At 25.3% G+C, this 16,205-nt stretch overlaps 2 protein-coding genes across 4 annotated transcripts in view; one reads left to right on the forward strand and one right to left on the reverse strand.

Annotated features, from left to right (window-relative positions):
• Window positions 1-8,293, reverse strand: part of LOC126896850 (coiled-coil domain-containing protein 63-like) — a 10,634-nt gene extending 2,341 nt beyond the window's left edge. Inside the window, exons 1-6 of one of the 2 annotated variants that reach the window (XM_050669975.1) lie at window positions 7,987-8,293; window positions 7,589-7,910; window positions 7,131-7,312; window positions 6,484-6,620; window positions 6,039-6,263; window positions 4,914-5,168 (exon numbers count right to left, since the gene is read on the reverse strand). In XM_050669975.1, coding sequence (XP_050525932.1) covers window positions 4,914-5,168; window positions 6,039-6,263; window positions 6,484-6,620; window positions 7,131-7,312; window positions 7,589-7,910; window positions 7,987-8,135 — 1,270 coding nt within the window. In that variant the 5' untranslated portion in view covers window positions 8,136-8,293. The remainder of the gene's footprint in view (window positions 1-4,913; window positions 5,169-6,038; window positions 6,264-6,483; window positions 6,621-7,130; window positions 7,313-7,588; window positions 7,911-7,986) is intronic. The other variant, XM_050669976.1, reaches the window with a different exon arrangement.
• Window positions 3,888-13,927, forward strand: LOC126896851 (short-chain specific acyl-CoA dehydrogenase, mitochondrial-like). 2 transcript variants are annotated; one of them, XM_050669978.1, is made up of 9 exons: window positions 3,888-4,102; window positions 10,037-10,230; window positions 10,289-10,398; window positions 10,466-10,614; window positions 10,673-10,861; window positions 12,279-12,422; window positions 12,667-12,794; window positions 12,888-12,983; window positions 13,588-13,927. In XM_050669978.1, exons 1-9 carry the CDS (start codon window positions 4,087-4,089, stop codon window positions 13,792-13,794), a joined length of 1,233 nt encoding a protein of 410 aa, XP_050525935.1. In that variant the 5' UTR covers window positions 3,888-4,086; the 3' UTR covers window positions 13,795-13,927. The 2 variants fall into 2 exon arrangements, with proteins under 2 accessions (XP_050525935.1, XP_050525934.1); XM_050669977.1 differs by lacking the exon at window positions 3,888-4,102 and adding an exon at window positions 9,528-9,927.
• The last annotated feature ends 2,278 nt before the right edge of the window (window positions 13,928-16,205 follow it).

Below are 16,205 nucleotides of genomic sequence, written 5' to 3' on the forward strand. Positions count from 1 at the left end.
TTTTTTTTTTTTTTTATGACCTTCCGATTTTTATGGCTATTTCAATGTAAAAAATGTTAAAAATAGCCAGAACGTTAAAAAACACACAAATTATTCAATATTAACTCAATCGACTTAAAATTTTAGGATTGACCTGATTATAACTTAAAGTTAACATTAAAAAAAAAAAAATTTATGTGAAATTTCAAACTTAAATGACTTTCTAAAAATGGTGCTTTTTTTGAGAAAATTGGCGTTTTTGAGCTCACCTAAAACCATTAAGAAGTTATTATTTTATAGTGATTTTCAAATGTGGTTTTATATAGTATATAATCTATGTTCTAACTAAATTTCAAATATTTAAAACAATTTTCTTGGGATTTAGAGGCTTACAAAGTTAGAAATTTTATAAAAAGACATGTATTCTAGGTGCATTATCTCTGTTGGGGGACCTAATTTCAAAAAATTTTTTTTTAAATTTTTTAGTTATATATCTGCTTAATACACCATAAAAATTTGAAGTTTGAGAAAAAAGTTTAACATGTAAAATTTAGCATTAGAAAATCAGTAAAAATCCGTTCAAAATCATGTAATTTAATGATAGTTTTTTGTTGTTTTCAAACCATATTTTGTAATTTTTTTATATATTACTGTATATGTAATATATTACAATATAATGTAACTATTATATATTATAATTATTACATATAAACTTTTCTGTGAGAATTGTGTATAGGTTTTATAGGTTGTATTGTGGATATTTTAAATTTTAAATCTAATGTTTTGGCGTTGTTTGTCTTTATTGTCTTTATCTAAATAAATATCAATTTTCTCAAAAAAAGCACCATTTTTAGAAAGTCATTTAAGTTTGAAATTTCACATAAATTTTTTTTTTTAATGTGAAATATAAGTTATAATAAGATCAATCCTAATATTTTAAGTCGATTGAGTTAATATTGAATAATCTGTGTGTTTTTTAACGTTCTGGCTATTTTTAACATTTTTTACATTAAAATAGCCATAAAAATCGGAAGATCATAAAAAAAAAATTGTTTTAATCTAATTATAGCATAAATAATAAACCCTGAAAATTTAAGAAAAATATGAGGTGGCNTAGCATAAATAATAAACCCTGAAAATTTAAGAAAAATATGAGGTGGCCGTGCAACCACTTCTGGATGATTTGGCATGGATTGACCCTTACTAATAAAATAATTGTAAATTATCTTTAAAAAAATTACAATTTCATAGTTTAATTTATATGTAATAAGAAAATTTTTTGGTCCAAAAACAGAAGGTTGAGATAAAGATATAAATTTGTTATAATCACTGATAATAATAATATTCCTAAACTTTTCTGTATCTTATAAAGTTTAAATAAATAAATTTTATAATAATTATAACTATAATAATTATTATATATAATGCAATACGCTAATTTAAAATTAACGTAGTTATATTTATCAACGCTTTATGTAGTTTTAATGACATAACCACTAGATTTTTTAATTTTCTTTATTATATAAAATTACAAGAGGAAGATTTCAAAAATAACTAACCAGCAGAAAAATTAATTTGACTTTTGTTTATCTCAGCACTAAATTTTATTTGTTAAACATCAATTGTTTAATATTTAAAAAAAATATTTAACTAATATTACTATATTTTAGAATTTATGATTCCAAATCGATCTAAAAAAATGTTGTCATTGTTATAATTTATAGTTTTAATATTTGGGTATTTAACTTATAAATTAGATTAATTTACGCAAATATAAACTTAACTCGAAAGCCAGTACTATATTAACTATGAAATAGGTTACTACCTTAACTTTTATTGAAGTATTCCATTTTTAATCAAAATTACAATAACAAAAATCTGTAATATTCATTGTATAGCCACATCTACTGAGTTAGGGGCTTGTATGCGTATTAGGGTGGCCCTCAAAAATCGAATGTCTTTTTTTTTTTTACGCTACCCCTTAATTTTTTTTTAATGGTCAAAAAAATGAGCTGTGCAAAATTTGGGACCGATCCGTTAAGGTTAACCCGTGCCCCCGGGCCTATTAAGTTGAGTCGAAGAGTCAAATTTAATAGAAATAACTGATCTATGTCTCATAACTTTTTTTTCTCTTAACTTAGAATAATAAAAGTAAAACTCAAGTAAAGGAAATTTTACAAGAAATTCAAAAATAATAACTTCAATGTTGTTTTCTCAATAAATAGCCCACAAAAACACTACATACAGTAAAAAACATGTAAAAGTCTTAAAATACGTTATAACTGATTTTGTTGATTTTTAATTATTTATTTTCATTTTATTTTTTAGAAAACGCATATTCGTTTAAAAAAAGATTCTAGAAGTTTAATTTTTTATGCCAAGTACGATAATTATATTAGATTTATTATTTTATGGACAGTTAATTAATGATTAATTACAAATTTAACAAAATTGATTGTATTATTACATTTTGTCGTATCAATATATCAATTTTGGTTTACTGAATTACTTTAAGATAGTACCAATTATATTATTATTAAAGATAAGAATATTTGAGTTATTTTCGACAACTGACATAATTTGTGTCGTATAAATGCAGCAGACAATTTGTGAACACGTTAAATATATTTTACCTGTTTATTATTATATATTAAATGATACGTTTTAATCACAAATGTACAATACTTTTAGCGTCTTTTAAAGTATTACGAACTAATATTTATCTTATTGGTAATTATTCCCACGAAATAACTGGTAGTAAGTTACCATCAAATTTACAACTATTTAATCTGAACACTGATTTTTTGAAAATTGATCCATCATTTTGGAGTGCGAACAACAGTTACATAAATGCTTTAAATACTATAAGTAAATTACGAGTCATTAATGATACAGCCTAGCGTGGCATTAAATTAATCTAAGACTACATTAATATATTAACTACAAATGAAGAACAGAAACAATACGTTTTACAAATAGTAAGTAATTATCGGAAAAAATTTCCTAATTGTAAAAAAAGTACATTATCAAAAAATATATTATAATAATATAATTTAATTATTGTTAAAATATTTTTTTTAAAGTTATTATTATTTAAAAAAAAATAAATTAAAAATTGTTAATAACAATTAAATTAAACTGTTAGGTTTGTAATTAATCATTAATTAACTGTCCATAAAATAATAAATCTAATATAATTATCGTACTTGGCATAAAAAATTAAACTTCTAGAATCTTTTTTTAAATGAATATGCGTTTTCCAAAAAATAAAATGAAAATAAATAATTAAAAATCAACAAAATCAGTTATAACGTATTTTAAGACTTTTACATGTTTTTTACTGTATGTAGTGTTTTTGTGGGCTATTTATTGAGAAAACAACATTGAAGTTATTATTTTTGAATTTCCTGTAAAATTTCCTTTACTTGAGTTTTACTTTTATTATTCTAAGTTAAGAGCAAAAAAAGTTATGAGACATAGATCAGTTATTTCTATTAAATTTGACTCTATAACTCAACTTAATAGGCCCGGGGGCACGGGTTAACCTTAACGGATTGGTCCCAAATTTTGCACAGCTCATTTTTTTGACCATTAAAAAAAAATTAAGGGGTAGCGTAAAAAAAAAAAAGACATTCGATTTTTAAGGGCCACCCTAATGCGTATAGTACCCTCTTTCCCACTCTATATTAAAAAAATAACAGCCCCCTCCTAATATATATATAATTTCAAGGATTGCACACATTATACACTTAGTTTTTGCGGCACTAATACCTAGACAAAAAAATTATTTAATTAAGAGAATCCAAAAAAAAAAAAATTTCTATAGAATATGTTTCTATTTTTATTTTAAAATTCAAATAGAAAAGAAACATTGTTATCAATATGTTTTCGTTTCATATAGCTATTTAACTAATAACTTTGATAAACTTTCAGCAATAGCTTGCGTTGATTGATCATCACAACTGTAGTAGTTCATGTTTAATTCATAAGAATTGACCTAAATTTTTACCATATTAAAATAGGGTTCACTGTGTTGTGAATTTTGCGAAGATAACGACGTGTATTTACCAAAAACTAATTATTATTGGAATTAATTAAATATACGAAATGGTTATGTTACTAAGTAAGTAATATTAAATAATATCAATTGAAGTATTTGGTCCGATAAAAAGATATAAACGAATTTCATAGGTTCAAGCTGTTAGTGTTCATTATTTTTAGTTCTAATTTTTTATGAGTTTTTGTTTTTAACTGAATTAAATTTCTTAAAAAAAAATAAAGTATATATATATATATAATAGTATTATATGAGTTATCGTGAATTGTTTTTAGATTTGAAGACTTAACAAAAACTTTAATATATACTATAATTTAAAAAGATTTTTTTTTTATTAAAAGATTAATGTCATTATCGCTTGACTATAAATTTGATAATTTAGTGGAAAAAAAAAATTCACTGATTTATTAATTTAGAGTAAAATTTGTTATGTATATTTTTGGATAGTAAAAACTCAATATTTAAGTTACTAGATTACATTAAAAAAGTGATAATTCATGAGATATAAAAAAAAAATTTAAATTGCTCAACTGAAAAAGACTAAAACGCACTTAAATCTTTTTTGCAATAAGTCTTCAGTATTTTATACATAGACTTCTATATATAAAATACATAATGAAATATTTTTAAAATGTATTAGATAATAGTGTACAAATAACGATTTTATATGAGTTCATTTAGTTTTTTCCGTTTCATGAAAAATTTGTTTTTGAAAAATACGGCAAAATTTTTGTTAGGTCTTTATTTCTTTATTGGTTCCATGATAATTAAATGAAATAATTGTACTGGTAATAGTATAATTTGTATTGAATATTGTATTATAACGCTATTACTGTAAGAGTATTAAAAAAATACGTGATATTATAAAAATAATTACCAAAAACTTTAAATATTGGCGAATCGTCACAATTAATTGACATAAATAATTTCTCTGTAGAACTCAATAATTTGTCTAGTTCAGAATGCACCAATTTAATTTTAATATCTTCTTCAATAAAATTTTCTTTTAATTTTGTTAATTCCATTCTAAGTGTATTCATATTTTCAGCTTGTTTTACTGCTCTCGCTTCATTAACCTTTTTTTGCTCTTCTACTCGAGATGTAAGAGTTTTGGTATCTTTTTGTAAATCATCTACCTAATGACAGAAAATATAATTTATTTTTAATGAAATAATAATTATTAACAATTAGAATTTATTATTATAATTATTCTTCATAGGAAATTGGATTTTATTTCTATTTCTCTTTTCATGTTTTATAAAATATGTTCTATATGCCTAAAACTAAAATTAAGGTTACAAATTAATTTAATAAATTACAAATATTAACTATATTAAATTGGACTACAGTTTATAGAAATAAAATATTACAAAAATATTAATAATCATATAATTGTTGAAAATTTTATTTCTTCTAAAGTTTTTCTATATTTTTTTATTCTAAATATTCTTTATAATAGTACTAATCTATATATTTAACCTATTTGTCTTTAGGACAAATAGGTTTCTCCTAAAATTTAAATTATTGACTATTTCCAATTTGGCGCTCCTAAAATAATATCACTGTGGACAGTTGCCCCTATCTGCCACTACTTAAATATAGGCCTGATCATAACAGACTAGTAATATTTTCATATTACATTTTATTTAATCGTGAAATAATGAATATAGAATAGTTTAGTCTTATATCTGAGAAGGAATATTAAACAGGAAGAGTTATTGTCTACCAAAAAAAACTTTTTAAATTTCGTTATTTAAAATAACCAAACTAATTTAGTTTTTGAACATTTAAAACATTTTGATTACTTCTAAACGTTGGATGCCCACGATTAGAAGTATTGCAAATTTCATAAATGACCTAATATTAATGACCTATTATTGAAGCCTGGCCTAATACTTTATAATTATTATAAAGTGTCTAAAATATTAGATTAGGATTCCGCCGTGACGTAGTTTCACCAATGATATAGTAATTAGAACCTTTATCTTTATTATAACACAACCTACTTCACTATTCAACTCATTAATATAAGTAAATAACGCAAAATTTTCCTCTTCTTGACGAATAAATAAATCAACAATTCGATCTACATTTTGCTCTCCTAAATAAAGTTGTAACCATCCTATTAAATCAGACCATTTCTCCGAATTATCTTTCTGGTAACTTTGCTCAGATTGTTTTTTTTCTTTTTCCTTTTCGTCGTAATCCATTAACATACGACGTTGACCTGTAATATAATTTTAGTAATTTAATTAACTAAATATTTAAGTTTCTATATGGTTTACAAAATGTTTGCTTAAATTAAAGCTAAAATTTACTAAAAAGTAGAAACAAAATTCTTAGGCGTGATTAACGTAATTTATAACTTTTTATTTTTAGTCATTATATTATTTCCTGAGGTACAATTATTTAAATTGAAATACCTCAAATTTATTTAATTATTTTACCTTTAACTAACAAAAAATCTTGTAGTTTCAAATCTCGATCGTATTGTCTTTGTAATTCTTTAACTTCCGACCTGTGTATGGCTATTTGTTGTTTATCTTCATTACTCATATCTTTCAATTTATTTTGTGCATCTTCCCTTTTTATTTAAAGCGTGTTAAAATATAATAATACAAACTTTTTTCTTATATTGTTCATATTACAATAGAATATTTTTAGGTAAATATTTATCTAAAATAGTCTATTGTAACGCCTAGTCCTGATATATAGAGTGTTCAAAAAGAAAACAGGTCAATTATTACAAACAATGAGAACAATAGAAATCCATTTCTTTACTTACTGAACACTATACAGAATGTTCAGTAAGTAAGGAAACAGGTAAATTGTTATAAACATGAGAACAATAGAAATCTGATTCCTTACTTACTGAACACTCTGTATATTAAGACTATCAGTACAATTAGTTGGACTATAGTTTAATCAACAAAAAGTAGGTTTCAAACATTTTTTTTGCATGAGATTATTCTTTCCCTTAAGGCTAATTCTGGTAAATATCACCAAATATGTGTTGATCTGTTTTACAATTGATCAAATTTCAAATATTTGAATTAATACTGATCATATAAAATACTATTATTTTCAGATTTACCTTTGTTCATAGGCTATTGTTGCTTGCTCAATTAATTCCATTATAATTCTTTTATTTTCGTCTAATTGAGTCACTAAACGTTTGTAAGTTTCATTGAATTGAGATCGCTGCACAAGTAAATGATCAATTTCTTTTCGAAGATGAGCATTTTCAGTCAAAACATTATTGAACTTAACGGTTTTCTGGACAAAAATCAGTATATAAGCTATATTGAAGAATATTTCAATTAAATTGATTAAGACAATAAATAAAAAAAATGATTTTTATTTAAATTTATTAATTTGTACTAGTAAAATTACGGGGAGGGTATGAATTTCACAACCCCAAAACATAAATAATTAAATGGCGAAGATTCAATATTTTCCCTTTTAGAGAGTATTCCTTATTTTTTTTATGTACATGCTCTCCCAGGATCAAATAATCATTATGCCAATGGCGCTTTGTTCAAGTAATCTTACTACGTGTATTTTATTTTCTAACAACTCTTCATGCTTATTAATATTTTTTCCAGTTTTTGTTTTCAATCGATTAGCTGAAGGTTCTCTTTGTTGTTTTAATTTATTATCAAGTTCGTTTTGAATTTTACATATTTCTTTATCGATTTCGTAATCATATTTTTTCTGTTCATTAAGTTCATCGTTTGCACATACAAAATCATTCCATTTATTAATTAAACATTCTTTTAAGTATGAAGTGTCCGATTTTTTTCGTTTGTTTGTGATTATATTTACTTCTTGTAATAGATTCATTTTTTCTTGTTCTAATGTAAATATCATCTTTCTAGATTAAAAATTGAATCATTAATTTAATTAAATTTATTATAACAAATTCAAATTTATTATTAGCCTTATTATACCTTTGTTTAGCTAGGTAAATGCCCATTTCCTCTGTATAGGCTTTTTTATTGCTCTCCATGAGCATAAATTGTCTTTGAAGTTTTTCCAACTCATCAGCCAAAATATCAATTCCATTATCCTCAAAATCATTATTTATAAGTCCGTCCATAAAAAAAAAATATTACCGACTGAATAATGTTAAATACTAACAATGATTTATCTTTTAATATTACTACTAAGTCGGATATTCGTTATTGATAAAACAATAACTTTTGGTAACTATGAAAATGTAATGTACTAAATTATTTGATGCGTGTTATAACAGAATTTTTTTATTTTGTGTGTGTCTAAACATATTTTAATTTATAAACTATGAAAATAATACTGCAGTTTAAATCAATTAATTAATGTTACTCCTATGTTGTTATTTGTATTGAAATTTAGTCATAAATGATGTTTAACAAAAGGTGCAAAATGCTTGATAAAACATGTTCCTTTCTAATTATTGTTATCAAAATACAAATGTTAATTTTTTATTTTTTAAAATCTGGATGAACATTTTACTGTACTTTTACATATATATGGTATTTATGTATCTGGTGTTATTTTTGTTATGCCTTCGATTTAATAATTATAATAGTTATGTAATATTAGTATTAGTTAATTAAAATATCTAGTATTGTTATAAAATTTTGCTAAGTTAATTATTACTAAGAAATTTTAATATATTCGTGAACGTATTTTTCTTTTTCAATTACAAACAGCATACTAAAACAGTATGAATTGAAATTGACCTTACGCCTTATCGTTTCAAACTAGTGACTAATATTTACATTTTATTTATTTGCGTCATATCATAATTGGTTCATTAAAATTATTGTTTTATTAATATTGTATTGAATACTGAAAATTTTCTCATAGAAGCATCTTGTGATTTATGTTTATATAAGTTAATACATTGCACTTTTTCTGTTTTTTTTGCGACCCGCAAAATAATATATGAATTAAAAGGTTATTTATTTACCTTTAGTTGTAATCAAGTTTAGGGTTTCGTTTTTACAATTTATAAGGTTATAAGCTTTAAAATATCAAGCGCAACAAGTCCCCTTGGTTAATGAATTAGCTTCACACAAAATAAAAAACCTAGCACAGTGGGGACGTAGCATAGTTCGGTTCAGTATAGATGATATCTGGCAGTTATTAAAATTACTATCATAAAAAACGCTTCGATACAAATCTGTAGATAATGTTTAATTAAAAAAAATTAATGGATTATTCCAAAAGCTACATGATTTCCTATTTGCTTATTTATATTTTGGTTATAAGTTTAATGATTTATAAGTGTAATATATGAATAAGTAAATAAATAAATATATATAGTACTTAAAAAAAAAATAATGATCAATACATTTTTCTAAAAGTTATAGCATTATAAAGTTAAAAATATAAAAAAGAATATTTTTACAAAAATCGCATTTTTTAAAATTAATTTTATGTTTGATTTCACCGTGAAGACAAAATAAAGACAGAATTTTTTTTTTAATACTAAAGTATATTAAATAATCCTTAAAATAATAATATATAAACGTGTTAGTTTCCGGAACACTTTCGAAAGTTATGTTGAAAAAGTTAATTTTTTGTGAAAAAGTTATTATTTTGAATCCCTCCTGTGGGCAGGTAAGGGGTTAATTTAAACCTGCCAAATAATCTATGCATGTATGTATTAAAAATTAATAAATAAATGAACATACTTTTTATTATTGCCTAATGTTTTATAATATATTTTATTAAAAAAAAGAAATTGTATTATTTGAAGAGTTGATATGATAACTATGTTTAGCTTCGATAAAATAATAGATTTTAGAACTGATATCGAGGGGAAGGAAGAGGACCACCACGGGTCTCTGATGTAAAAATGTCAAGGTTCTCTAAGGAAAAATTAAAAAACCCGTCTATGTTAGGTAGCAAATGGCACAATGATAATTTTGTAGTGTTAATAAATAACAATAATATTTATTATAAAAATTAATTCAATTAAACAAAAATAATAATACTAGTTTTTTTGCACAGGAATTAATAGTAAATCTTACCAAAGCTTATTCAACTTAGCTTGTATTATAGAGCAAAGAAAAACCATAGTATCCATGTCTTCATTATCTGAAACACATAAGATGTTACACCGGACATGCAGGGAATTTTCAGAAGCAGAATTAAAACCTATTGCTTCTAAAACTGACCAAGAAAAAATATTTCCCAAGAAACAAGTAATGTGTAATTAAAATTGTACTTTAAATCAAAATAATAATGTAAAAATATCATTAGATAAAAAAAATGGGAGAGTTAGGACTTATGGCAATTTGTATTCCACAAGATGTTGGTGGTACAGGTCTTGACTGTATGTCATATGCAATTGCTACAGAAGAAATTTCTAGGTATGACTGAAACAAATTATTTAGCGTTGAATTAATATTAAAATATAAATAAATCTTTTAATTTTAGATGTTGTGCATCATCTGGTACTATTATGGCTGTTCATAACATGTATCTTAACGTCATCAATTATTTTGGTAACGAAAAACAGAAGGAAGAGTTTATTAGGCCATTTGTGGATGGTGAAAATATTGGTTCATTCTCCATTAGTGAGCCAGGTATAAACTTCATAAAAAATAATTTTGAAAAATTTAATATGATATCTAAAGTAAACAGGTTCTGGGAGTGATGCGAGTGCAGTTAAGACAAAAGCTATTAAAAAGGATTCACTTTACTACATTAATGGAACAAAAGCTTGGTGTACAAATGGATATGAATCGAAAGCCGCTGTTGTTTTTGCATCAACGGATCCTTCAAAAAAACATAAGGGTATAAGTGCATTTTTAGTGAAAAAGAATTTTCCAGGTATAAAAAAGTACGATTGATTTAACAATTTCATAATATCACACAAATTATAAAATAAGCGTTCACACTAGATAGTAACTTATAGTATAATTATAATAATTAAATCTAATATATAATTAACTTATTGAACTTTCATATTTTATAAGTTTAAATATTTAATATACAAATGAGTATATAAAATTAAATTGCGTATTTGCATATAGTTGAAGTTTATAATATCCATTGTTGTATATCATAACAAAATTAATAGTTATTAATGACAAAAATCTATTCACTTTAGGTATGAAATTGTAATGAATTATAATTATTAGGTAATGGAGTGAAGATGATTATTCTAATAAATAATTAAGGTACTGTAAAAAAAATTTTTTACAATGTGCTATATTACTTTTTAGAAATATTTAAAATTTGTAACTACAATAAATATTTCGTACTATATAATTAGGATTATTATTATTGCTATTATTGTTCTCCAAATGTTTAGTGGGCATAGGCGCAACTAGAATAAAAATGTTTAGGGTGTTAAATTAATTTTTTCTGATCACTAAGTTTCCTATGCCACATATTTTTGTCTATGACATTACCTTTTAAAGAAATAAATTTTTTTTCTTAGCCTTAATTTTAATGATACGTATCAAAATTTTGAAATTTACTAATCAAACTCATCTAGAACATTATTTCCATATAGTTAATAGCCAGTTGTAGGTTTATAAGTTATAAAAATAAACAAAAATATCGAAATTAAAAAAAATGTGATTAATAACAAGAATTCAACATTTTTAAGATCAGATCTACCTATAAAAGGTGTAAAGAGTTAAACTTACCACTATTAATAAGTAAGAAAATCTTTCAGTTTGTCAAAAGTTATAACTATTAAAGTTAACCATTTGTGTATAACCGCATCACCTTCTTTGTATGATTTTCACACAACACTTATTTAACCATAATACAGTATGTATTGTAAACAAAGAAAATGAACATATTTAGGATGTGTCCACGATGCTTTGACAATTTACAATAAGAAAAGTATGCGGATATGTCAGAACAAAGTGTAATACTCTGCATATCGACACTTCAATTACCGGTGACTTCACCGTTAAAAGTTTTCGCAAATTTTTTCAGCGTTTAGGAAGTAATCATAAAAAAATACGTAATGTAAAAATAAATAAGAAATTCATAAGGTTGTATTTGTAAAATTAATTTATTCCCAGATTTATCAACTATTAATAAATTAATTCAATTTATAAAATTATTACATATTGTTTTGCTTAGTTAATAAAAATAGTTAAAGTTGTTCTAAGTTTGAATGAGATAATTTTCTATTATTTATTTTTTAGAGTTTAAAAATTTTAAATTTAAATTTAAAATAATAATATTTTATTTGAGGTCATTTTAATTTGCATTGAATAATTATTAGGATTTTCTGTGGGAAAAAAAGAAAATAAATCAGGTATACGTGGAACTTCGACTTGCAATTTAATATTTGAAAATTGCCCAGTACCAGAAGAAAATATTCTTGGAGAACTTGGAAAAGGATTTAATTATGCAATGAAAGTTTTAGGTATATTACTATAGTATAAAATAATTTATTTTTATTCAGTGGAGTAACTTGGTCAACATTTTAAAGGTCGCATTCGTTTCTCTGTTTAAGATCACACATTGATTTTAATGTTAGCTTTATATTTTATAAACATTAATATATTTTAAGATAATAAAAGAACTTGTTTATTTTTTTGAGATACCCAACTTAATTTTTCAATACATAAAAAATATATTTTGTGAAACGACTAAAATTTCTTTTGTAGATGGTGGCCGTATAGGGATTGCAGCTCAAGCATGTGGTATTGCTCAAGCTTCTCTAGAACTAGCAATTGATTATGCTAATAAAAGAACTGCATTCGGAACTCCGATTTCTAAAATGCAAACAATTCAGGTATTAATGCATTTTTTTATAAATTCCATAGTTTTATTACAAACAATTAGATATTATAAAAAATATGCCGTATTTAAAATTTAAATTTTCTAGAATAAAATTGCTGATATGGCTTTAAAATTAGAAAGTGCTAGACTGTTGACTTGGAGAGCCGCATCTTTGAAAGACATGAACAAACCACATACGAAAGTATGTTTTATTAATTATTATTATGAATTATAACAAAGCCAATTACACAAAGTACTAAAAAAAAAATTCTAAGCAGACATATATTAAGGGAAAAGACCATCAGATCTGAACCACCTCCTAAAATATTTCCAAAATTACATTATAGATATGAGTTAAAAAGAGCGGTGTATCATAGAAGAAAATCGTGTGAATTCATGAATTTCTGTGTTGTAACTACACACGTGGTATACAAATATTTTCTAAAAATATACCCGACAATATCTTAAACTATGAGAAATAATCAATATCTTAAACTATGAGAAATAATCAATAAGTTGCTATAATGATGACACTTTATTATAATTTCTAAATCGACGTACTCAAGCGTCCTTGAAAATGCATACTAAAGTTTAAACATTTCATAGAATTAATTTTTTTTATTATTATGTTGAATTTTTTTATTACAAAAATTAAATTGTCATATATATTTTTGTTCATATTATAATATATTTCATTGAAACTAATATTTTTTTAAGGCATAAATTGTACCTACTACAATTTATGCTTTACATATTAATTTAAGAGTAATTTTTTTAAAAATTAATTATTGAATTAAAATGTATAGGAAGCTGCAATGGCAAAATTAGCGGCTTCTGAAGTAGCAACGTTTAATGCTCATCAATGCATTCAAATATTAGGTGGTATGGGTTATGTGTCAGACATGCCAGCTGAACGATATTATAGAGATGCGAGAATAACAGAAATATACGAAGGGACGTCTGAAATCCAAAAAATTGTTATCGCGGCTAATATATTAAAAGAATACGAATAATAATTCGATCAAATGTAGACTAAATTATTTATAAATACTTATTACAAGTTATATGTATTATTATTTGTGCGAGAACAAATATGTTTATAGTATATATTTTGTATGTTTATTAAATGTGATCCATTTATTATAACCTACTTAATTCCTCACAAAATAATTTCAATGTTGAGAAAATTAAAATTTGTTTAGTTGGATGTTTCTCTTGATTTATCAAGTCATAAATTATTTTTAGGATCAATTTTTATAACTTATAGGGGTGTCAACATATTTTTTTAAATGGTAGTGAATTTTAATTTTTTTTGATTAAAAAAAAATACTATTTTAACGTAGTCTAAGAATGCATAAATTATTAAAAAAAACATTGACATATTAATTGTATTAAAAATTATAGGAGTTTTCATTTATATGTATTTCACCTTGTGTTTAAGTAGTGTATAAAATAGAAAATAATTGAATTAAGAATATTATTTTAAATATCTTTAGGACCCTTTCAACTTCATGATTAGAAAACCAGCTTCATATAATTTATTATATTTATATAAACGCTATTTCAAATGCATTTGCTGCCTATTTTCGCATTTCAGTGTTCAACTCAATGTATGGTTTCAACCAAGCACTTTGTTGAAACTCTAAAATGCGGTGCACCTGCAGAACAAATATTTATATTAGTATAATCGCTTATAGTTTATAGGATTATTAAACATAATTTATCGACTTGCAGTCCGTGGGCAACCGCCTGTTTAAGATTAACGTAGTGTAAGACGTATCGCTGTTTAGGTTTCAAAGTGGCCATGAGTTTGGTCTTTTTGGAATACGGTGGTCCATCGCTACCAGGCAAGAACGGCAAGGTCATTGTGCTCGTCATGCAGCTCATCTGGATACGATAAAATTTTAAGCTTACTTGAGACCTACTAGAAATATACCATACAATGACGTTAATTATGATATCCACGCTATCAATTTTTTACTTAAAATTTTGAAAGTAAAAAATTTGCATTCTACAGTAAAAAACTATTTTGATACTAATCATAAAATTTTACCAAAAATTGAATAACAGGGATCGTTTTTTGGGGTATTTTTGTTCAAAATACAAAAAACACGTTGAGCCAACAGTAAAATTTTTTTTAAAAATCTCAAATTTTCACAAAATGCCTATTTTAATGTATACAATAAAGTTAAAATAGTTCTCGTTAAAATTTAGGAGATCGACTTTTTTTTGATCCATCCTAATGATCACGTATATGTGATCGTATCATTAGTTTCATTATTTTAATGGAGGGATTATGTACCAAAAAATATATAGTATAAAATGGACGATCTGATTACTGTTTTTTGCCCACGCTAGTGAGTGTACTAGCTGCCCACCTTCTCTTTTCACTTTTGTGTTCGCACTAATTTTGAAATTAGTTTTTGTTATACCAATTAAATCTTGTTATTTTTCTTATAACCCGAAGTTCTTTATAAAAATCCATTTTATTCATTTGAATATTAACTAATCTGTAAACCATACTATAAAAAGTTGCCATGTTGTGTTGTTATCTGTGGATCGGATTGTTCGGAATGTCCCTTAAAATGAGAATGTTTTTCTGATAAATGTCAAAACTTTTGTCCTTTAAACTAATAAATCCAAAAAATTCAATTTTCACTCTACTTCTTGTTCGTATATAAATTTAATCGATAGGTAAACATAATTTAAATGTTGTATGAAGACATCCGTTGACACGACTTACGTTGCAATAATGAAGTCGACACAGTTTTTGAGGGTAAAGACCCGTGTCCCGTTTATTATTCAACAACAGGTTATTTAAAAACAAACAAACACAGTTAATAATAATTTTCGCATAATATCGCGGCACTTTCACTAGCGTCGGCGACGAGGTGTCCGGCAATATCTTCGGGCGTCAAAATGATAGCGGTGTTAATGGCGACGGTGTGCGGGTGCGGATGGGTTCGTCGAGCCGGTGGCGTACAACCTCGACGTTGTTACTTTAGCAACGGGAAGAAGACTCAACGTATCATTTGAGGCGGGTTGTCGTCGCCAGTGCGGCACTTGCTGTACTTTGAGACGTGGCGTATAGCACACGGTGTTGGTCAGTCAAATACTTATAGTAGGGCGACGGCTGATAAAGGTGGCACGAGTCGCGGGGTATCGTGTATCACGAAGCGACGCGGAACCGTGTCACAGCATTAAAAACTTTGTTTATTACTGCAAAAATATCATTAAAATACTTAATGCAAATTTTTGGAAAATCACCATAAGCGGGTTTTAGATTTTTTTCGATCCTATTAGACTGCAAGCGGGCTTTTATATTAGTAAATCGGCCTGTAAAAACAACGTGGTTTGCCACTTGCATAACGACTAGCTAGAGTAGCAAGGGTCGCCACCACCTAGGCGAGGTGTCATACCTATC

Source organism: Daktulosphaira vitifoliae, unplaced genomic scaffold (assembly GCF_025091365.1).
Source record: "Daktulosphaira vitifoliae isolate Bord-2020 unplaced genomic scaffold, ASM2509136v1 Scaffold_1, whole genome shotgun sequence".
In the NCBI taxonomy this organism is placed as follows: domain Eukaryota; kingdom Metazoa; phylum Arthropoda; class Insecta; order Hemiptera; family Phylloxeridae; genus Daktulosphaira; species Daktulosphaira vitifoliae.

What these genes read in the sequence shown, in the direction of transcription:
- LOC126896851 (XM_050669977.1), top strand. Translation starts at nt 9,882, where the DNA reads ATGTCAAGGTTCTCTAAGGAAAAATTAAAAAACCCGTCTATGTTAG. An exon ending in ATTCTCCATTAGTGAGCCAG is followed by an intron (nt 10,615 to 10,672) that starts GTATAAACTTCA and finishes TAAAGTAAACAG; the next exon opens with GTTCTGGGAGTGATGCGAGT. An exon ending in AGTGAAAAAGAATTTTCCAG is followed by an intron (nt 10,862 to 12,278) that starts GTATAAAAAAGT and finishes AATAATTATTAG; the next exon opens with GATTTTCTGTGGGAAAAAAA.